The 24,457-nt window shown below is 40.4% G+C and overlaps 1 protein-coding gene across 2 annotated transcripts in view; it reads left to right on the forward strand.

Moving 5' to 3' along the window:
• The window catches only part of EXT2 (exostosin glycosyltransferase 2), a 151,101-nt gene that overhangs the window by 9,711 nt on the left and 116,933 nt on the right, over positions 1-24,457 (forward strand). For both annotated transcript variants that reach the window (XR_010023370.1, XM_063093088.1), the window contains exons 3-6: positions 519-608; positions 6,478-6,594; positions 21,260-21,455; positions 23,300-23,439. Coding sequence is in view for 1 of the 2 variants with exons in the window: in XM_063093088.1 (XP_062949158.1) it covers positions 519-608; positions 6,478-6,594; positions 21,260-21,455; positions 23,300-23,439 (543 nt within the window). In the remaining variant the exon portion in view is untranslated. The remainder of the gene's footprint in view (positions 1-518; positions 609-6,477; positions 6,595-21,259; positions 21,456-23,299; positions 23,440-24,457) is intronic.

A 24,457-nucleotide genomic window follows, 5' to 3' on the forward strand; every position in this document is an offset into this window, starting at 1 on the left:
TTGTATAAAAAATATATACACACACCAGTATAAATAAACTTTTTAAGAATGGGATCATACAGTACATACTCTTTGGCTGCCTTTTTCCCCTTAATATATTGTGAATATATTTCCAAATAATTTTATCTTCTTTTATTATATAATTTTAGGGATTGTGTAGTATTCAACTTTGCAAATGTTCCATAATATATTTAGTCAGCATTCTATATTTATTATTCATTTGTATTTATTTTTTGTTTCTTTAACCAAATGGTGAATATTTAGGTAGTTTTCAGTTTTTTATTATTAGAAACAGTTCTGTAGTGGACGAGCTTGAAGTACACATCCATCTATTTTTTTTTTTCTAGGAACCAGACTAGTGCCTGATGTACTGTTGGGATTTCCAGGAATTTACTTTGCATATCTGAGAAATGGCCCTATTTGTTGTCGAAGATATTTGCTTCTTGTTATCCAGTGACTGAGTCTTGTTTCTTCATAGTTGACATGTGAATTCTTCTACATATTTAATTTCTTAATAGGTGGGATCGAGGTACAAATCACCTGTTGTTCAACATGTTGCCTGGAGGTCCCCCAGATTATAACACAGCCCTGGATGTCCCCAGAGACAGGTATGGGTATTTGGGGCTGTCACTGTGATGGGTTTCTAAGATCCTTTTGTGCATATGAAATTATATTCCTATGCCTACTGGGACATACTTTGTAATAGAATTGTCTTTGAAAATTGTCATTTTTATCCTTAAGACCTAGACGTGTTGACACCTGCTTAAATCTGTTGTAGAAAACCAGTTAGAGCTTATGTCCTAGTATAGTCTCTTAAAAACAAACAAACAAAAAATAACTGTTTTCTTAGTCTGAGTTATGCTTTTCTGAGTGTAGCAACCCCATCCCCCAAGGCCTGGTTCATGACTAGCTTGTGTCAGCTCTTTCCGAATTTGGGAGCATTTGCCGAAAGTAGACTCACAGCTTACTGAGGAAAGAGGGCATGGATATGTAAAAGAGATATAAAAGCGTATAGAATAGGGGGAAATGAGGGCACTCTGATTATCATTTACTCTGTTTCAGTCAGTAGGGTCCTTCCCTTCTGTTCCTCTCCCCTCCCTCACTCCTTCCCTGCCTGCTTTCATTCCTTTTTCTCTTCCCCCCGCCCCCCACCCTGCTTCCTGCTCCCTTCTTTCCTTCCTTTCTGGTGACACCTACCAAGCAGGCACATGTGGTAGGGGTGGCCATGATTGCATGGTTGTAACTTTGAGTTCATTCACTAGGTTTCTCTGCCCTTTGATACATGGAACCAATTTGGCCAGAGGCTTCTTGAAAAGCTCTGGAATGAGGTTCTGGTTCGAGGCTTTAAGGACAGCAGAAAGTTTGGACCCAAGATGAGGGTCCTGGGCAATACCCAGGTATAGGATTGGTATAAGAGTTTACTTAGGAACTCATTTATCACCAGTCTTTATAGCTGATGTTGAACTCACTGTTGATGTTGAAATCATTACTGAAAAAAGTAACAGCTGAAGTATCAGCATGATCACAGCCTGAGAGGCCAGCTGTGTCCCAACTTGTTAGAGGCTAACATTGTCATTTATGAAAATCTACACTTAGCACTACTTTTCCCCAGAAGATTAAATCTAAACCTTCTTTGCTTTAAGTGCTTATCCAGAGTCAGTTTTGAATTTCTATCTGGAAATACAATTATCACTGGAAGAGACAAATGCCCAGGACCACCCCTCAACTTTGATGTAGAAAACATTTTGGACAATAGAGGGCAGTCCAGCCACACAAATTCTGTAGAAACCAGTTAAACACAGAGTGACTCTGATTTGGCTCCCAGCCCCAGTGAAGGTGTGTTTGTGCCTGAGTGGGCTACTGTTTTATGGAGTTGGTTGTTTGGAAAAGTGAAATACTTTAGGAAACAGCAGAGGGAAGGAAAAGAGCTGTTAGTAATGCAATTTCTTCACCATCTGTTCTGGGTTTCTTTTCAGAAGGGCTTATTTCTGGTTGGGACATTCACTTTTTGCTGACATTTTGGTATATGCATCCGCATGGGAGATGAATTTTATTTTTATCAAGTGCACATGTTAAATGAGGTTTCATTTCTCTGCAGGAAGGTGTCAAGCAGACAGGAGAAAGTCTGAGTTCTTCCTGGTGCTTAGGTGTTAAGAATCAGGAAGGTTAAAGCTTTTTTCTATGCATGTATTTTTGTAAGTGATTTTGGTGATCCCGTGGCAAGTCATGAATCACCATATAGTCCTCCTTTATCTTTGCATGTGGGAAATTTCATTTTGAAACCTAGGTGGCCTTCTGGTTGGAGTAAGGAATAGTAGATTTGTTTGTTAATTTTTCTTGTCCTTTTTTCTTACTCCTGGATTCAGAGGAGGCAAGAACAGTGAGTGTAGAATGGTTTTAGCAGGAGCCACATGTCAGATTGTTCAGAACTTAGAAAACAGATGGGCTAGATTAGACTGCTTTAAGATCTCCTGAAGTTTAAAGTCGTAGGTGTGGTTATGTAAAAATTATTTTACTCAGGGAAGTGCAAGGATATAGACTGAAGGGACATGTCTGTTCAGCAAATATATATCTTATGCTGCTTAAATCTGTTTTTATTTCATTTTCAATTTTTAGAAATCATACATATGCACACATGTACATTTGGTCGTTTGTATCCTTGGGTTCTACATCTGTGAATTCAACCAACTGTGGATTGAAAATATTTTTTTAAAAAATTGCATCTGTACAGAACATGTACAGACTTTTTTCTTGTTATTCCCTAAACAGTACAATATAATAACTATTTATGTAGCATTTACATTGTACTAGGTATTATAAGTAATCTAGGGATGATTCAAAGTAAACAGGAGGATGTACATAGTTTATATGCAAATACTACACTACTTTGTATCAGGAACTTGAAGTGCGGGAGGTCCTGGCATCCATCCCCAAGGATATTGAAGGACGACTGTACTTTGTATGAGAGTTGAGCAATATGCAAGTGTACAAAGAGAAACACGTAGACCTGCTTTCACCCCCTCCTTTGTTTTTGCTCCTTTATTGAGAGATACTGTTAAAATACTATTTATTTTTCTAGATTTTTTTTTTTTATGGATTTAGACACAGTACTCTAAAGCTACACAACTATACCAGTTGTCGGGTTGAAGCAATAGCTACGCTAAAGCCAAAACGTTTCATTGTTTTCATTATACTAGGTTTCCATTTGTATTGTCAGGACTAGGACTCAGACCCTTCAAACCCATTGTCTGGATCACCAGAACCCTCACATGCCAGGCTGGGTCACCAGACCCCTCACACACAGGTCCACACTAAGGTAACTGGGAAAGATCCCAGGAGCTGCTGGCAGATGACACGAGCTCAGTCCTCAGCAACTGCAGCAGCAGCTTATAGGTCCAGCAACTTACAGGTCTGGCGGTGGCCTCTCGGAAGGTCCTGGGGGGCCTGGCAGCAACAGCTTGCAGCAACACCACCAGCAGCAGTAGTGGCCTCCCTGTGGCCCCCCCCCCCGGGGGACTTCCCGGGGGCAGGGGGCGCCGTGGATCAGAGCCACTCATCCTTTTTTCTTAAGTCCATAACCCAGGACACCTGGGTGCACATACACAATTACATTAGACAATACCCAAGGTACACCTTGGCGCATGTGCATATTTACATCAAATGCTCAGCAAGATTCTGAACATCTGAGGGGCCCTGACCATTTCCTATATTTTCCCAAGTACACATATAGATACCCATTTTATTTTAAGTGGGGGCATATTATACCTGTTTAATGCCTTACTTAACTGACGTTAGTTTTCTCAGGTATGTTCTGTAATATTGTAATATCTTGGATTTTTAATATCCTTTCTTTGCGTGTATCTCTCACAGATTTCTACTTTTATGTGCATGTATACTTATTTATTTGAACGGGTTATAGAACATTTCAAACCTGTAAAAGAGAAGAGAGACTAGTGCAGTGAACCTCACATGCTGACTGCCCAGCTTCAGGAATCAGCAAGTTGAGGAGGCCAGTCTTGTTTCATCTGTAGTCTGACATCTCCCCTTCCCCCTTGATTATCTAGAGGCAAATCCCAGATGTTACAACATTACACTGTTATATAATTCCATGTGAATCTCTGCATGATAGAGGTTTTTAAAAAATATAACTACAATACTATTATCATACCTAAAAATATTAACAGTAGTTATTTGATATCACCAAATATCCACGAAATATCTAGCCATTGTTCAAGTTTACCTATCTCAAATTTTTTTTACAGTTTTTTTGACTCAGTAAACAAGGATGACCAATAGAATTGGTCAGCTTTTGTTTTATTTTATTTTGTGCAAAACCTAAAGCTTTATATTTGAGGAATTTGCAGACCTGATTACATGCATGGTTTAAAGGAAAGCAGGGGATAAACTTTCAGCCTAGCTGTGTTTAGGCACTGTGAATACTCAGCAGGAGGAGGAGAATGTGAGAAAATTAGTGGAAGACTGGAGTGGGGATGGAGAATATGAAGCTGTGGGGAGGAGGACTCAGTGGCAGAGGAGATGTCCTGGAGTCAGGAAGTCCTGGAAAGTACTAAGAATGCTGTAGAACATGTCGAGTGATATAATACTTGGTCTGACATGAGCCTGATCATCATAGTAATACTTTTTTCAGCCACGGGTGTTCTATTCAGTCTTTTGCAGGTTTGGAACTGATCTCTGATTTTGGGATACATAATGGGAAAACAGAGTGTGCTGCTCAGAAATTCATTTTTCAGTCGATGTAAAACATGTGTTCTGTAAAGCAAGGGATGCTTACAATAGTTACCCTGTTATAATGTTATGCAAACCTCAGCAGAAGAAGATACAGTGACTTAAAGTTGAAGTCTTGTTAGTGGCAGGGCGGATGTGAGGCCAGTTTGACTAATTGCAGCTGTGACTCTTTCTGAGGTCACGAACACAGATCACATGTGTATGGTCTGTGACACAAGGTCTGCTTCCGATTTCTACTTTCCTACTGCCACTGCATAGCGCCCATCTCACCGCCTCCCCCTCCCTCCAAACAGAATAACAAGTTTGGGGCCCCAGGGACAGCATAACAGTGAAAGCTGGGGTGATGTACCCCTGCTTCCTTTCTCTCCACATTCACACATCCCTCTTCTGTGGGGCCGTGTGTGGAATAGCCTAATCACCCACATCCCTGGCTTACCTGGACGGCCTGGTGCTGTGTATTCAGTCCATGTCTGCTTCTCTGCATACAGACCATGGGGCCCGCACAGAGTCTGCTTGCCATCATGGTTATGGAACCCGTCCAAATTCATGTTGGATGGATTCAGTGCTGTATGCTAATCAGGAAAAATAAGACCGTATGCTGGTATAAGGATAGTCACTACAGTTTATAGTGTAGACTGGCAGCTGGAGAGGTTTCTAGCCTGCACATTACCTCACTCACCAGTTCTTGGTTTCATAAAGCTTAAGCAAACAGAGTAGGATTTCCAGGGGTGGTATGAAAGTCTTTGAACTTAAACTGGACATGTTAGAAGGGAATATAGGTTGTCATCAGGGAAGGGAGGGGATTGGTAGTAATCAATAGTGTGAAAAATGTGGTTTCTCAGTAGAGATATTTTGGCTTAGACTGTGCAGTGCATGCAACTGGCAAAACTCTGCCCCAGAAAGTGGTTTTGATGGGTTTGCAGCCCCAGGGACAGAATAACACTAAAAGCTGGTGTGATCCACACCTGCTTCCTTTCTCTAATGAAGTGCATTGTACTACTTGCTGGATCCAATTAAAACAATGTGGTCACTGTTTTCTCATTAAGGGGAAGAAAAACTAGTGCAAGCAAACTGCAGGAGAAGCACTAAAGGTCCAGTTTGAGGCTCTGCTTCCTTTATAGGGAATTGTGTTAGTAAGACTGAGTGTCTGGAATGGACAGTGAGAGCTGGCAGAGGCTACGTGATTGACGTGTAGCTCTGAGATGACACTAGAAAGGACTGCTTGGGGTGGAGATTGGAAAGAGGCTGGGGCATTTGCATTGTGAGAAGTGATACTCTCTGGCCACCACTGCTTTCCAGGTCTGTCATCTCCTGAGATTTCAGTCAGTGGGTTGGTAGGTGACTGTCCCGGCCAATCTTGCTATGCAGACTGGTTATTATTGCTGTTATTGTAAATGTGTTTAAGAATAAAGTATGACGTTTGGGAGAGGTGAATAGGATCTGCATGAGGTAGCAGAGGGGCTGTTCAAAGGGTGTTTTTAAAAATGGAAAGTAAAGAAACATTATTTAAGACGCTGGGGGAAGGCTGGGCATTCAGGGATAGAATGCAGCTGACATCCAGGAGATAGCGAGTGTAAAACATTAAGCAGTGTCTTTATAGAAAAGAGATTCAGTAAACATTAGCTGTTGTTGATGTTATTATTAAGACTCAATAATTCCTGTCCCTTTCCACAGAGTTATCAGAATGAAGACCTTTCTTACTCATCGTTTGACAAAATCTTTTGCTTTCAGGGCTTTGTTGGCTGGTGGTGGCTTTTCCACATGGACTTACCGGCAAGGCTACGATGTCAGCATTCCTGTCTATAGTCCACTGTCAGCTGAGGTGGATCTTCCAGAGAAAGGACCAGGGTAAGGTGCATTCAGCACAGCCAGGTGTGCCTAATCACAATCTGTGAGATGCTGATGGGGTTTAGTGTGGTGGGTATCACAGCAATAAAAGCATCTATTTTAGGCCAGAGTTCTCGAGTCTACCATCTTTCTCACCTTAACCCCAGTCTTACTTATTCTACAGTTTTCTCTATCTCAGTAAATTTGCAGTGCTATCTACCAAGTTTTCCAAACCAGAAATCTATGTGGCATCTTTAACTCCTTCCTCTTCTTTATTCCCATATCAAAAAAATAGGTCCTGTTGATTCTGCATCCTAAATATTTCTTAGATCTGTCTGCACCCCATCTGCTCTGCCTCTGCCCTAGATCAGGTTACTGTCATCTCTCTTTGTCTTTGTCAGTCTAACATCCTGCTTGTCCTTTAGGTTTCAGCTTGAAACCACTTACTCAGGATGGGTCAGGGGTGAGGGCAGCCCTTTCTTTGCCCCTGGACTGGCTGCCTGCCTTAGGCTGTCATAGCTTGCACTTCTCCTAGTGTGACTCTCATTACGCCTCATTACACTCTATTGTAGCAACTAGCTTGAAGCCTGTCTTCTTCATATTTTGGATTTTGTAAGTACAGAGCCAGGTAAGTAAGTAAGAGGCCAGGTCTGTTATTTAACTGCTGTATCTCCAGTGTCTGGCACATAATTGGCTCATATTTTAATATGTGAGGGAGTAAATGAAAAGGACTGATAGCATAAATTGGAGGTTCCTTTTGTCTAACATTTTTTGCTGTAGTCTGTTTAAAAATTGTGCTATTGCATGGTAAACATTTCAATGAGCTTTAAACAAATGTGACAGTAATAAAAGCATCCTATACTTACATGAGAAGTGCTCAGATATGAAAGTGACTGATTTATTTGTAAGTTGTGACACTAAAACTGTCATACCAACTGAGATTTAAAAACCCACACATAGTATTTGGTCTCAGAAATGGGTCTCAAGGAAATAGTTTGGAGAATATTAAGACCATTCTCTAAGCATCCCAGACTTCCCCTTAGAAACCTTTATGGACTCTTGAGAAGTAAGAGAACTTTTTCCCAGAGAAGATATATCTCTCCTATATGTGTGTTCTACCATGTGGCCTGGGACAAAATTCTGGAACTTATGTTAGCCATTTGTTTAGCAAAGTTTGTTATTTAGACAATGTGTAAAGCCCAGGTGAGCTTGAGACATTTTTTCCTCTATCCTTAGGCAAGTGCAAAGAAAGATTAAATGGTTCATGAACTTGTTGCTTAGATCATTATTCTGGATTTTTCTTTCTTAGCGGACTTCCAGAGTTGACTTAATTTATCATTTTTAAAAATTGACTTTAATTCATATGCCATAAAATTCACAATTCAGTGGTTTTTAGTATAGTTACAAAGTTCTACAACTATCATCAGCACTGTTAGTTCCAGAACACTTTCACCTTCCAAGAATAAACCTAATACCCTTTAGCAATCACTCCTTATCTCTGCCCCCAGCAGCAACCATTAATGTACTTTCTGTCTCTATGGATTTTCCTATTTTGGAGATTTCATATAATGAAATCATACAAGATATGGCCTTTTATATCTGTTTTCTTTCACTTAGCATAATGTTTTCAAGGCTTATCCATGTGATAGCATGAAATCAGTACTTCATTTCTTTTTTGGCTGAATAATATTTCATTGTGTATATACCACATTTTGTTCATCCATTCATCAGTCTATGGGAATTCATCTTATTTCTACTTTTTAGCTATTATGAATAATGCTGTTATGAACATTCACGTATGAGCTTTTCTACAAACCTGTGTTTTCAGTTCTCTTGGGTACCAGGAGTGGAATTGCTGGGTTCTTCTTTTTCATGGTTATTCTGGATTTTCAAGGTCTATGTTAATTCTGTGCTTAACCTTTTGAGGAACTCCCAGAGTGTTTTTCAAAGTGGCTGCACCATTTTACATTCCCACCCACAGTGTATGAGTGTTCCAATTTCTCTACATCCTCGTCAACACTTGTTATTGTCTTTGCTTTTGATTCTAGCCATCCTCGCGATGTGTAGTAGGTCATTGTGATCATTGTAATACCTCATTGTGGTTTTGATTTGCATTTCCCTAATGACTAATATTGTTGAGTATCTTTTTATGTGCTTATTGGCCATTGATATAACTTCTTTGGAGAAATGGCTGTTTTAATCATTCACTCATTTTAAAATTGAGTTATCTTTTTATTATAAGACAATAAAGTAGAGCTGTAAGAATTCTTGAAGTATTCCAGGTACTAGACCCTAATCAGATATATGATTTTTCCTATTGTGTATTTGCTTTTCACTTTCTTGATAATGTCTTTGATGCATAAAAATTCCTAATTTTGATGAATCTTGATAAATAATTTGATGAATAGATAAATTTTGATTTATCTATTTTTCCTTTGGTTGCTTGTACTTTTGGCATAATATTTAAGAAACTGTTGCCTAATTCAAGGTGATGAAGACTTACACTTATGCTTCTAAGAGTTTTATAGTTTTTGCTCTTACATTTAGATTTGTGATTTATTTTGAGTTAATTTTTGTACTTGGTGTGAGGTAGGAGTCCAACTTCATTCTTTTGCTTGTGAATATCCAGTTGTCTCAGCATCACTTGTTGAAAAGATTATTCTCCCATAGAATGGCCTTGGTACCCTTGTTGAAAATCAACTGCCTGTAGACATATGGGTTTATTTCTGGATTCTCAGTTCTAATCTATTGGTCTATATGTCTAACCTTATGCCCGTACCACACTATCTTGATTACTCTAGATTTGTAGTGAGTTTTGAAATAGGTAAATGTCAGGCCTCCAACTTTGTTTTTCTTTTTCAAGGTTTTTCTGGCTATTCAAGTCTCTTGCATTTTAATTTTTTTTTAATAATGTAACTTGAATAAATACAAACAAAAAATAATTTAAACTCCGTGTGCTTATCCAACTACAAAACTAGAACATATTTACAAATTAAATATAAACAGATCTACAAAACTAATAACATTTAGATTAACATAATTTAGTAGCTAAGGGTGTTTCTTTGAAATGGAATTGCATCTTTTAAGGTGATTATAGAGTTAATTAAGAGTTCATTAGATTCGATATGCCTGTACTGTTGCACGCTGGGTGATAACATACCACCCTACTGCATTTTCTAATTGAGCCACTAGGAATCTTCCCTTTCTATAGCATGCTATGACATCATTTATCTTCATCTGGTGCAGATGACCAATTCATGTTTTTTCCTTATATTATGAAAATTTTCAAGCAGAAAGCAAAGTTTAAAAAATTTTACTGTGAACATAATGTGTACCAACCATCTAGATTCTATTATCTGAATTTTACCATACTTGCTTTATTTGATTTACATTTTAACTTTTCCTCTCTTCTCATTATCCCTCTAAATACAAACTTGGACATTGAGGATTTATTTTTAGTAATATTCATCATTAAATATGAGCAAAAATATGCCTATACTATTTTTCTTTTTTTGATTATCATCAAAAATGAAAATACAAAAATAATTCTTATAGAGAATTGATAGACTGGAGAAAAAGATATAGTTCAGTGCCTTGTTTTGAGGCTAGATTTTCATAAATTGAAAAGGGGTGATCTGTGTGAGCCCAGCTCATACCCTTTGGGTTGGTACAAGTTTCTGTTGTGTGCCTAGGATCTTAATTTGGCATATTTATGTAGCACAAGGTATATGATAACTGTTACATGTAGAGAAAAGAGTTTATTCCTCTGCTTCTCCTATGTAAGCATTTACCTAAGTTTAAATTTGTTGTATGATTTTTAAAAATCTTTTAAAAATCTTTTTCTTTTCCTTTCTCTTTTTTTATTCCTGAAATTGTTCTGGAAATTATTTAATTCAATTCAGGTCAGTTCATTTCAGTTCAAGTTGAACCTTTGTTGAAGGCCTATTTGGACCAAGTATTGGGCTAGGCTGGTGGTTCTCAATAGGAGAAGGGGGAATGATTCTGTCCCCAGAGGACATTTGACAATATATAGATATTTTTGACTGTCATGACTGAAGGGGTATATGTCAGGGGTCCCCGAGACCACCTCCAGTTTCTGTCTTTGCCAGGAGGACTCATAGCACTCAGCTTATAATCTTACTCATAGCTGTGATTTATTGCAATAAAATGATGCAAAGCACGTCAGTAAACAGAAAAGATACATGAGGTCAAGTGCAAGGAAACCAGGTGCAAGCTTCCAAGTGTCCTCTTCCAGTGGAGTCACACAGGACAATCTTAATTCCTCCAGCAACAAGTTGTGACGTGTGAAATATTGTCAACCAGGGGAGCTCGTCAGAGACTCAGCACCTAGAGTTTTTAGTGGGAACTGATCACGTAGGCTCTCTCTGCCTGGAATACGCCAAAATTCCAGGCTCCCAGAAGGAAAGCTCTTATTCAGCATAAACCATATTGTTTGCACAGTTAGGGCACAGTGAGCCACGCTTACCAGCTCTGGGGATGATGGGAACCCTTCCCAAATCCAAGTTCCCAGATGCCAGCCAAGGGCCAACCTTGTAAACAAGGCTTTCAAAGGACAGCAGTCAGGCCTGCTATGTTAACTCTTTTCCACACAAGGCAGTCCCCACAACAAAGAATTATTAGGTTCAAACATCAGCTGTGGTTGAGAAACCCTGGGCAAGGCTCAGAGTTTGTGAGGATCAGTCTGTCAAGCCAGCTTGGCTTCCTCTGGGCCTCTGTCTTTCTTAAGTACATCTTTTTTGAGACAACTTGAACTAAACTCTCTGTCTTTATCATCTAATCTCTCTAGTATAACCTAGCTCTCTTACATTGGTTTAGGACTTAATTTCTTCAGATTTAATCCAAGGAAGAAAACACTGAAAAGAAAAGATTTAGTGAAAGCAAAACAAAGAACAAACACTCTGAACAGTAAAAATTATTTTTAGATAATTTCAGAGATTTAAACTGTTATATTGATGGTATTTTCCTAGTAATTATTTAATCTAATTTTTATGTATAACTAGACAAATTAAACTAGATCAGTTAAGCTTTAAGCTAGATCAATTAAGCTTTAAGCTAGATCAGTTAAGCTTTAAATTAGATCAGTTAAGCTTTAAGTTATTTCTAAAGTTCTGTGTGTTGGTAACCTGGTAAGAGCATCCAGTCTATCTTCAGGGTAGCACAGAGAGTTAAAGACTAGGCTGCACTGAGCATGATCCTCTGCTGGCCAGTCAATGGGTTTCTGCACCTTGGCTTGGGTCCACACTCTTCATTTCCTTGCCAGCTTGTAGTATGGCCCTGTAGTTGGGGTGTTACTTTTATAAAGAAGCCCCCTCCCCCCAAAAAAGGTAAAGACAGTCTTCAGACTCATGACCCTTCCAGGGACTTGGGAGAAGGCAGGGTGGGTGACCTCATGGCAATATTTTGGATTTGTTGCTCTTTGTGAGAGTTGCTTTTTAAGGGAATTCCCACATCTCTTGAGGGCTTCACTGAATAGGAAGAGATTTGTTTTTATTTTTATTTTAAATCTCTCAGTATTTTTTCAACGGGAAGCTGAGGATTGTTGCTATTGATAGCTTCTTCTCACAGCTGTGTTGGCCTCAGCTGGAATTCTTGTCATTTTCCTACTAAAAGGAACTAAATTGGGAGTTTACAACTGTTACTGTTGAGGGAAACTTCAAGTTCTCAGCATGATTTTACTTAAACTTAGATATTGGTGCTGCTGGGAGGAAACATGAAAGCTGTAGTTAGTAATTTTAGTCTTTACAAGAAAAATAAATCTACCTTACAATTTTGTTTGCTCAAAACTAAAATGAGCATCTCCATCAGCCATTGGTCAGGCCAGGGAGAGCCAGCATGCAAGCAGAGGGACATTGCTAGACTCGGGTTCACATCTGCACACTTGGGCTGAAAGTGGAGTAGCAGTACAGGGGCATCCGGTAATCCTGGTAACTGAATGTCTGAAACAGGACCTTGTTTCTTAACAGGGAAATCTAACCCACAGTCTTTCTCCACTCAAGAGTTTCTTTGAGCACCACACATGAACATCTGCATTTATTTCTCTGTGTGGATCTCTCTCTATATCGATGCATGCCGAAAAACATGCATTCATATCAGTATCTCCATTCCATCCAGCACTGCAGGGGCATTCTGGTTTTCTCTCTTTCCATATCTGTAACCCCCTTCTCTGACTGTGAGAAGTCTGGCTCACATTATCCTCACTATCTTTACTTATTTGATCAACCCTCTTGTATGTAATCAAATGTCTGTTGATGCCACTGCCCTGCATTGCACAGATTCCCCCCTCACCCCAACTCAGCCTCTGGCTCCCCCACACTGTGCTGCCACAGTTGTATCGGCCACCCTCAACACACATACTTCTTCCCACACTTTTGGGGTTCCAATGCTGGGTTGATGTTACCATTGCTATCATCCTCCCCACAACTTGGATGCCCTTCTCAGCCCACCCTTCTCAGGCTCTAACACTCTGTTCTGGGTTGCCCAGGTGCCCTCCTGATCTCACCTGGTCTCCACAGCATCCTGTGCTAGTTTGCCACAACTGCTCAGAAGCCTTCCCATCCCTCTCTGTGCCAGGCCACCTCCCTGCTCCTCCACCAAGAGAAGCTCTCACCCTGCTAGGGTTCAGCATTCCGTGTGCGCCATCTCCTTCCCTACCCCCTCAATGTGGAAATGCACTCTTCCTCCTTTTAGTCCTTTCTTACAAACAGTCTCATATGAGGGTATATCAAAAAGTTCATGGAAGAATATAATTAGAAGATAGTACGAATCCTTCTATGACCTATTCGAAGACCCCTCGTTTTAGCTTGCCTGGCAGCATTACCTATGAGGTGCCTAGCCCTAGTGTGTTCCCTGGTCTGTACCAGTCAGAGCTAGATTTAAGTGAGCTCTGCTTCTAGGTCTGATGGTGTTTTATTTCTTCCCAGAACCTGCTTTATATGATTCTTCTCTATGATGGTCATTCCTAGTGGTCCCTCAGCCTACGTAGCCTTTATGCTCTGTGCCCACTCTGCCTTGTGGGAGTCTTGCCTTCCAGGAGGGAATTACTTAACAACTGGTTGCTCCAGACTCTCCCCATTGACTTCAGGCTTACCAATGTTGTGTTTACTTTTTTATCTTATATGGAGATCTACATGGCACTAGACTCTTGGAGAGCCTCTCTTCACTTCATTTTCTTTTAAGCATCCTTGCCATCCAGATCTTAAGGTAGTTCTGTGCTTTGGTGAAGCTATTTTTTTTCACTTCTTGTTTTCAACTACCAATTTGATATTCCTGCTGTCCCTGTGGCCTTGAAGATGGAAGGCATAGGGTGCCGTTCAACAGCCAGAAGGAGTCTTTAACTTCTTCCAGTTTTACAGCCAGTGCTATCCATTGAAATTCCCTCTTCTGTGTGAAGAATGCAGCCAGCTCTCAGTTCCTTTTCAGACCAGAGACTCAGATATAGCTAAAGATAACACTTTGATGTGCCTTCCAAATAATCAATCAACTAGTCAGTTTCTCCCTTTCTCCATACACACACACATACACACACGTATTTATAGCATGCTCTCTAAGCTTGGCATATTAAAAGCATTTCCTCACATTAAGAATTTTTTCCAAATAAAATTGTTTATTATTTCATAGTATTTCAGCATGTGAATGAATCATACCTTATTTTCTTTTTTTTTTTATTTTTATTTATTTTATTTTATTATTTTATTTTTTTATTTTTTTATTTTTTTAAATTTTATTTTGTCGATATACATTGTAGCTGATTAATGCTCCCCATCACCAAAACCTCCCTCCCTTCTCCCTCCCCCCCTCCCCCCCAACCATGTCCTTTCTGTTTGTTTGTTGTATCAACTTCAAATAATTGTGGTTGTTATATCTTCTTCCCCCCCCCCCCCCGGTTTGTGTGTGTATGTGTGTATGTGTGTGTGAATTTATATATTAATTTTTAGCTCCCTCCAATAAGTGAGAACATGTGGTATTTCTCTTTCTGTGCCTGACTTGTTTCACTTAATATAATTCTCTCGAGGTCCATCCATGTTGTTGCAAATGGCAGTATTTCATTCGTTTTTATAGCTGAGTAGTATTCCATTGTGTAGATGTATCACATTTTCCGTATCCACTCATCTGATGATGGGCATTTGGGGTGGTTCCAACTCTTGGCTATTGTAAAGAGTGCTGCGATGAACATTGGGGAACAGGTATACCTTCGACTTGATGATTTCCATTCCTCTGGGTATATTCCCAACAGTGGGATGGCTGGGTCGTATGGTAGATCTATTTGCAATTGTTTAAGGAACCTCCATACCATTTTCCATAGAGGCTGCACCATTTTGCAGTCCCACCAACAATGTATGAGAGTTCCTTTTTCTCCGCAGCCTCGCCAGCATTTATCGTTCATAGTCTTTTGGATTTTAGCCATCCTAACTGGGGTTAGATGGTATCTCAATGTGGTTTTGATTTGCATTTCCCGGATGCTGAGTGATGTTGAGCATTTTTTCATATGTCTGTTGGCCATTTGGATATCTTCCTTAGAGAAATGCCTACTTAGCTCTTTTGCCCATTTTTTAATTGGGTTGCTTGTTTTCTTCTTGTAAAGTTGTTTGAGTTCCTTATATATTCTGGATATTAATCCTTTGTCAGATGTATATTTTGCAAATATTTTCTCCCACTCTGTTGGTTGTCTTTTAACTCTGTTAATTGTTTCTTTTGCTGTGCAGAAGCTTTTTAGTTTGATATAATCCCATTTGTTTATTTTTCCTTTGGTTGCCCGTGCTTTTGGGGTTGTATTCATGAAGTCTGTGCCCAGTCCTATTTCCTGAAGTGTTTCCCCTATGTTTTCTTTAAGAAGTTTTATTGTCTCAGGGTGTATATTTAAATCCTTAATCCATTTTGAGTTGATTTTAGTATACGGTGAGAGGTATGGATCTAGTTTCATTCTCCTGCATATCGATATCCAGTTATCCCAGCACCACTTGCTGAAGAGGCAGTCCCTTCCCCAGTGAATAGGCTTGGTGCCTTTGTCAAAGATCAGATGGCAGTAAGTGTGTGGGTTGATTTCTGGATTCTCTATTCTATTCCATTGGTCAGTGTGTCTGTTTTTATGCCAGTACCATACTGTTTTGGTTATTATAGCTTTGTAGTATAGCTTAAAGTCAGGTAGTGTTATGCCTCCAGCTTTATTTTTTTTGCTGAGCATTGCTTTGGCTATGCGTGGTCTTTTATTGTTCCATATAAATGTCTGAATAGTTTTTTCCATTTCTGAGAAAAATGTCTTTGGAATTTTGATGGGGATTGCATTGAATTTGTATATCACTTTGGGTAGTATGGACATTTTCACTATGTTGATTCTTCCAATCCAAGAGCATGGAATATCTTTCCATCTTCTTGTATCCTCTCTAATTTCTCTCAGCAGTGGTTTGTAGTTCTCATTATAGAGATTTTTCACCTCCTTGGTTAACTCAATTCCTAAGTATTTTATTTTTTTGGTGGCTATTGTAAATGGGCAGGCTTTCTTGATTTCTCGTTCTGCATGTTCACTATTGGAGAAAAGAAATGCTACTGATTTTTGTGTGTTGATTTTGTATCCTGCTACTGTGCTGAAATCATTTATCAATTCCAAGAGTTTTTTTGTAGAGGTTTTAGGCTGTTCGATATATAGGATCATGTCATCTGCAAACAGGGACAGTTTGACTTCATCTTTTCCAATCTGGATGCCCTTTATTTCCTTCTCTTCTCTGATTGCTCTGGCTAGTACTTCCAACACTATGTTGAATAGGAGTGGTGAGAGTGGGCATCCTTGTCTAGTGCCTGTTCTTAAAGGAAAAGCTTTCAGCTTTTCCCCATTCAGGATGATATTGGCAGTGGGTTTGTCATATATGGCTTTAATTATGTTGAGATACTTTCCCTCTATACCTAACTTATAGAGGGTCTTTGTCATGAATGAGTGCTGAACTTTATCAAATGCTTTTTCAGCATCTATAGAGATGATCATATGGTCCTTGTGTTTGAGTTTATTAATATGGTGTATCACATTTATTGATTTGCGTATGTTGAACCAACCTTGCATCCCTGGGATGAATCCCACTTGATCGTGATGAATAATTTTTCGTATGTGTTGCTGTATTCTGTTTGCTAGTATTTTAGTGAGGATTTTTGCATCTATATTCATCAAGGATATCGGCCTGTAGTTTTCTTTTTTGGTTATATCTTTACCTGGTTTTGGTATCAGAATGATGTTTGCTTCATAGAATGAGTTTGGGAGATTTGCGTCCGTTTCAATCTTTTGGAATAGTTTGTAAAGAATCGGTGTCAATTCCTCTTTGAATGTTTGGTAAAATTCTGCTGTGAATCCATCTGGTCCTGGGCTTTTCTTTGTTGGGAGCCTTCTGATAACAGCTTCAATCTCCTTTATTGTTATTGGTCTGTTCAAATTTTCTACGTCTTCACGGTTCAGTTTTGGGAGCTTGTGTGTGTCCAGAAATTTATCTATTTCCTCCAGATTTTCAAATTTGTTGGCGTATAGTTGTTTATAGTAGTCTCGAATGATTCCTTGTATTTCAGATGAATCAGTTGTAATATCGCCTTTTTCATTTCTAATTTTTGTTATTTGAGTCTTCTCTCTTCTTTTTTTTGTTAGCCATGCTAATGGTTTGTCAATTTTATTTATCTTTTCAAAAAACCAACTTTTTGATTCGTTGATCTTTTGAATTGTTTTTTGGTTTTCAATTTCATTCAGTTCTGCTCTGATCTTAATGATTTCTTTCCGTCTGCTAACTTTAGGATTGGATTGTTCTTGTTTTTCTAGTTCTTTAAGGTGAAGTGTTAGGTTGTTCACTTGCCATCTTTCCATTCTTCTGAAGTGAGCATTTAATGCAATAAATTTTCCCCTCAATACTGCTTTTGCAGTATCCCACAGGTTTTGGTATGATGTATCATTGTTTTCATTAGTTTCAATAAACTTTTTGATTTCCTGCTTGATTTCTTCTTGGACCCATATGTCATTAAGTAGAATGCTGTTTAATTTCCATGTGTTTGTATAGTTTCCAGAGTTTTGTTTGTTATTAATTTCTAGTTTTAATCCATTGTGGTCTGAGAAGATACATGGGATAATTCCAATTTTTTTGAATTTATTGAGACTTGATTTGTGACCTAATATGTGATCTATCCTGGAGAATGATCCATGTGCTGATGAGAAGAATGAATATTCTGAGGTTGTTGGGTGGAATGTTCTGTAGATATCTGCCAATTCCAATTGGTCTAGAGTCTTGTTTAGATCTTGTGTTTCTCTACTGATTCTTTGCCTAGATGATCTGTCTAATATTGACAGTGGAGTGTTCAGGTCCCCTGCTATTATGGTATTAGTGTCTATTTCCTTCTTTAGGTCTAATAGAGTTTGTTTTATAAATCTGGCTGCTCCAACATTGGGTGCGTACATATTTATGATTATTATGTCTTCTTGATGGATCAGTCCTTTTATCATTAAGTAGTGTCCCTCATTGTCTCTTTTTATGGTTTTTAGTTTAAAGTCTATTTTGTCAGATATAAGAATAGCCACTCCAGCTCGTTTTTCTTTTCTGTTTGCATGGTAAATCTTTTTCCATCCTTTCACTCTTAGTCTGTGTGAATCTTTATGGGTGAGGTGGGTCTCTTGTAGGCAGCATATAGTTGGGTCCTGCTTTTTGATCCAGTCAGCCAGTCTGTGTCTTTTAATTGGGGAATTTAAGCCTTTAACATTAAGAGTTGTTATTGAAAGGTGTTGATTTATTCCTAGCATTTTATTGGTTGTTTGGTTGTCTTAGGTGTCTTTTGTTCCTTGCTTTCTCATTTACTGTTTGGTTTCTTTGTTTGTTGGTTCCTTAGGTTGTAGATAGTGTTTTTGTTAGCTTGTTTTCTCTTCATGAATGCCATTTTTATTGTACTAGCGGGTTTAGATTTTTCTTAGGTTTTTATGGCAGTGGTAGTTATTTTTCAGGAACCAAACCCAGTACTCCCTTGAGGATTTCTTGTAAGGGTGGTCTTGTGGTAGTGAACTCCCGCAGTTTTTGTTTGTCTGAGAAATATACTATTTGCCCCTCATTTCGGAAGGATAGCCTTGCAGGGTAGAGTATTCTTGGCTGGCAATCTTTGTCTTTTAGTATTTTGAAAATATCATCCCATTCCTTTCTAGCTTTTAGGGTTTGTGATGAAAAGTCTGATGTTAACCTGATTGGGGCTCCCTTATAGGTGATTTGACGCTTTTCTCTTGCAGCTTTTAAGATTCTCTCTTTGTCTCTGAGTTTTGCCAATTTGACTATGACATGTCTTGGAGAAGGCCTTTTTGGGTTGAACACGTTTGGAGATCGTTGAGCTTCCTGGATCTGAAGATCTGTGATTTTTCCTATACCTGGGAAGTTTTCTGCCACTATTTTGTTGAATATGTTTTCAATGGAATCTCCATTTTCCTCCCCTTCTGGAATACCCATGACTCGGATATTTGAGCGCTTGAGGTTGTCTGATATCTCTCTCAGATTTTCTTCCATGTTCTTGATTCTTTTTTCTTTCTTTTTGTCTGCTTGTGTTATTTCAAACAGCCCATCTTCAAGTTCAGAGGTTCTCTCTTCAACTTCGACAAGCCTGCTGGTTAAACTCTCCGTTGTGTTTTTTATTTCGCTGAATAACTTCTTCAGTTCAGCAAGTTCTGCTACATTTTTTTTCAGGACATTGATTTCCTTGTATATTTCCTCTTTCAGATCCTGTATACTTTTCCTCATTTCATCATGATGTCTAGCTGAGTTTTCTTGTATCTCATTCGGTTTCCTTATAATTATCACTCGAAATTCCTTGTCAGTTATTTCAAGGGCTTCTTGTTCTATAGGATCTAGAGTATGAGATTTATTAACTTTTGGTGGTGTACTTTCTTGATTTTTTGTATTTCTGGTGTCTTTTTTTGGTGTTTATTCATTGTGGCAGGGGGTTTCACAGTCCACCGGTTTAAGACTAATGACTAACTAGGATGTTGCTGTGGTTGCCAATTTGGTATGGCTCCCGCCGTGACTGCTCAGTTGGCCTCTAGTGTCTTGTGTGTGTGGTTGCCTCGGGTCTTGGGCTTCTCCGGGGATCCACCTTTCTAGTCAGCTTGTACTCTGCTGGGCTGGTGGATCACGTACCACAGGGTGTGTGATCTCTGTTGAGCTTTCACTTTCTGTACAGGACTTCTCCCCGTTCCGTGTGCTCTGGCCCAGGCTGTTATATCGTGCAGTGGCGACCCCACCGGGTGTGTGGTTTCTGTCGAGTCTCCGCCTCCCTGGTCGCACGTCTCCCCCCTCTGTGCACACTGTGCTGGGCTGGGGCGTGTTTTCTGCACCCCTCGTCTATCAGCTGTGCCTTCAAGACCCTGCTCAGCACCGCCTCGCCCAGGAAGTCTACCAGGTTTCTGCTAGGCACAGACGACCGGTCTCTCTGGGTGCCTTTGTAGCACTGTGTAGATCTTTCTCGGGTCTTGTTCACCTTTGTATCCCCCCGGTATAAACCGAGTCTAGTGCCCGCCTGCAGCCTGCTCTCCGGCAGGTTCAAGCGGACCTGGGAACTCTCCTACCACACTATTCCCAACCAGAAATTCGTTAGGCTTTTTTCCAAACTGGTGGTCGCAGAGATGGTATCTGCCTCCCAGTAACAGGAAGTTTACCGGGGCCGGAGTCCAGGGTGTGGTGGAGTGACAGTCGGCCCGCCCGTACTTCCTAGCCCTCCCAAAACTGGTCGGGACGCCCCACACCCCCAGCCCTGCCAGAGAACCGCGGCGGGAGTGGGAGAGGAGGTCGGCCCGCAGGGTCCGGAAAGCCCCGTGCCAGGCCAAGCAAATGGGCTCAGTGATGGCCGAGCAGGGCGGAGCTGCCCGCACCTGGGAAAATGGAGGCAGCACCGTGGCAGTGAGTGGCCTGGTGGTGCAGGCAGGAGCCGCGTGGGCATCCACCCCCCGAACAGAGCTGTGCCAGGGATCACTCACAGTGCTGTGCCAGGTCGGGCGCTCGCTCTGTCTCTGGTTTGTTGCCTTCCGTGTTCTCGGCGCTGCCGCCTCGGGCTGTTCAGTCGCGGCGCCGCTCGGGCGCTCCCAGGAATCTTCTTTAATGCCGGCCTGAAACCTCGAATCCTGAATAGGGCAGCTGGCCGCCTTCAGTGCGGCCCCAGCCTCCGGGATCCTGGCTGCATCCACAGCAGCCCTGGCGCCGTGTTCCCTGTTTCAAGACTCACTTTTGCAGCTAAGAATCAGTTCTTTTCCTGCTCCACACTTCAAAGCTGTTGCCTGTAAATGAGGCAGCCTCTCCTGCCGGGGGCAAAGTGGCGTTGAGCCCCCACGACCAGCCAGCAGCAGCCGTCCTCCCTTAAGAGATGGCCAGAGGAAGGTCCACAAGTTTCCCGGCTGCCTGAGGCCCAGTGGCCACCTTTTCCACCTCAGCTACTCCGCGCCAGCCGCTGCAGCCGCCGCCATCTTGAAACTTCCATACCTTATTTTCTTACAGTGTATAATATTTTAGATATTCAGTAATGCTACCGAGTATAATTTCCAAAAAAAAAAAAAAAAATCAATGAATGTCAAGACTGGTGAGAAAACACTTAATGCCATTAAATTTAATATTAAAGATTGTCTTACCTTGACTAACATACCAGCTGCAATTTACCAGTCACCTTTTGTTCTCCTTTGCAGTTCTCGGCGATACTTCCTCCTGTCATCCCAGATGGCTCTCCATCCCGAGTACAGAGAGGACCTGGAAGCCCTCCAGGCCAGACATGGAGAGTCTGTGTTAGTACTAGACAAATGCACCAATCTCTCAGAGGGCGTCCTTTCCATCCGTAAGCGCTGTTACAAGCACCAGGTCTTCGATTACCCCCAGGTGCTGCAGGTGCATATCATTCATTACCTCTCTTAAGGCTCAGTAGAGGTCACTTCCACAGGGTAAAATTGATTCCCACACACAGGATTTGTTTTCCACATGCAGCTAGGAGAATTATCCAAGGTGGGAGAAAATGTAGTATTGCTCTTCACTGGATTTGTAGACCTTCAGGTACTTGGATGTCTGGTATATTGTCTTCATGCAAAGGTGCTTGGTCTGTGAGAGTTCATATTCCTTTCAAATGTTCATTTTACTTCAAAAATGCAAATCTGGTAGTTTTACAAATAAGCCAAAGCAGACAAAAGTATTTTGCTTTTACCTCTGTATTCATAAGTCAGTCCAGAGAAATTTCCTTCTTGAAGGTGGCTGTTTGTTGCTTGGCCATGCTGCCCTGCAAGGCCACAGTCAGGTTTCCCTGGGAGTGGAGGGTTTTGTTGATTATTTTTATTCTTTTGTTTTTTGGTGTTTTTGCCACCCTGAGCATGTCCTACCAGTAGGTAGCATATCCTTTACTTAAATCATGAGAATGGCAGTGCTTCCTTTACCTAAGGCAAAGTAGTCCCTTTGGGGATGTTTTAGGAGCAGGATATTTGACATTCCAGGGGTAGGGGAGCTAGGAAAGGTGAAATTGAGCTTTGTTCACTTAAATATTTAAAACACAGATAAGTTAGTTCAAGGAGAAATATCAAGGAGCTGGTGTGATTTTTGGGGGGGAGGGGTTCTCTGGAGAGCTGGCCCATACTGAGATTGTTAAAATACTTTCTCTCAAAAAGTTCTGCATCTCCCTCTGGAATGTCTGACTGATAACTGGTGATGTGAACAGGAGTATTTATAGTAACCTTTGTCTAGACAGGAAAAATGGTTATCAGCATGTGTGTCCGCATCTGGATGGTGACTCTTCAGGTCAGGCGGGCACTCCACCTGCGTCTCCAGGCGCCATGATGGATTCTCTTCTCTACTCTTGCTGCTTTTCTCATTTACCCCCAGAAGGGGTAGGAATGTTGAGTTTCTTCATTTTTTTTTTTTTTCTGAACTTTTCTTTCTCTAGCTTTAAAGATTAGATAGTCATTTTTTTAAAAAAATCTTTTTTTTTCTCCTGAAGAGGCAAAAACTTGGAGAAACTGCATGTTAGAGAGTTAGGGTCTATCCTTATTTTGGTTTACCCATTACATTGTTTTTTCTCCTATACAGCTTTCATTTTCTCAAGTATTCCCCACATTGAGGACATCTGAGGAAATGAATGAGGAAGAAGTTTTTTGAGATTTTGCTTTTGTTAGATTTATTATTTCTAAATAGTACATATTTGCCTTAACATCTTTTCAAAGGTGTTGCATTCATAAAATGGATAACTTCTATGTGCAAAGCATACTGCTAGATGCTATGGGGAGTAGAAAATTGAAAAGAGATTTGATACCTTCCCTTTAGGTGGTCTTTCAGAGATCCTAATATTCCCAGACAAAATAATTCTGTTACACGTTAGGCTGAGGTTAGTACTGCAAGCGGACAATGTGTCCTAGTGTGTTTACATAGTACACTAGGGCTAAAAGAAACCAGTCTGCAGGAAGTCACATTGTTGAGTGTCCTGAGGAAGACTTGAAGTTGGTTCTGGACATTTTCAGAATGCCAACAGTGGTGGCATTGAAGTAACACTGAAGAATGGAAATATAAAACATTGCAACCAGTTAAGCTTTTCAAGTTTTATAGGTGAGAGCTGTTATCTTTTGGCATTTTTGTGTCAAGATGCCTCATCATTGCTTGGCTTCTACCCTTGCAGGGCTTTATGGTCTGCAGGGAAAGTTCAGTGGATCAACATCGCTGGTTTGTAACCCCTTGCCTTTCTTTGTGTCCTGCAGGAGGCTACTTTCTGTGTGGTCCTTCGTGGAGCACGGTTGGGCCAGGCGGCACTGAGTGATGTGTTACAGGCTGGATGTGTCCCAGTGATCATTGCAGACTCCTATATTTTGCCTTTCTCTGAAGTTCTTGACTGGAAAAGGTGGGTGTTACCTTCTGATAAACTTTTAGATGAGTGGTTCTGCATGTAGAAATAAAAAGTCCCTCATGTAATTGTAATGTGTACCTAGTTTTCAGCATTACTACTTCAGACTGTTTAGGTATATTTTCATGAAGAGATGAGAAATATAGAGCAGTTCACAAACTGAGCCCATAGGCCAAATTTGCAGGCCGGCTGTTTTCATAAATAAAATTTTATTAAAACGCAGCCTCACCCCTTCATTTATGTATTGTTTGGTTGTTGTTGTATTATGTTGGTAGATTTGAGTAATTGCAACAGAGATTTTATGGTCTACAAAGCTTGAAATAGTTACTTACTCTCTGGCCCTTTACAGAAAAGTTACCAACCCCTAGCCTAGAGCAGTGGTTTTCATCTATAACTGCAGAGTAGGCTCACCTGGAGGGCTTTAAAAGAAATGCCTGGCCTTGTTCCTGGGGATTCTGAATGTTAAGAATCCTACATAATTTGGATTTGTAGCCATAGTTGAAAACCACTGCTCTTGAGTCTCTGTCAAATTTGCATGACGTACTAACTAGGGAGCCTCTCTGTGGATGAGAGCTTAGAAACATTCCCAGTGTCCAGGTGGGCAAAACAGGTACTGCTTGGTTATAGCTGTTAATACTGCAATTAATGGAAGAGCCCTTTCTTCTCATGTTTCATTTTCCAAGACTTTGGAGGCTGGAGATTATGGAATATTAATTCCTTTTGTGTATACCTCTCAGTCTTGTCCTTGCCACAAATGTTTAATTGCTTTCACCTCACCCAACTTTTTTGATATTTCTATCCAAGTCTGATCACCACAGGTATCTGAACAATTTAAATAGCACTAATTCAGTCATTCATTGATCTCACATGTGTTGGAAAGCCTATTGTAATTAACACAGAGTCTCTGCTTCTGAGGAGGCTAAAGCTAGTGGGGAAGATAACCAATGATTATGATATTCTGTGGCACATGACACAGCAGATGTTTGCACAGGGGGCTGTAGAAGCCCAGAAGAGA

This window comes from Cynocephalus volans, chromosome 4 (genome assembly GCF_027409185.1).
Source record: "Cynocephalus volans isolate mCynVol1 chromosome 4, mCynVol1.pri, whole genome shotgun sequence".
In the NCBI taxonomy this organism is placed as follows: Eukaryota; Metazoa; Chordata; class Mammalia; order Dermoptera; family Cynocephalidae; genus Cynocephalus; species Cynocephalus volans.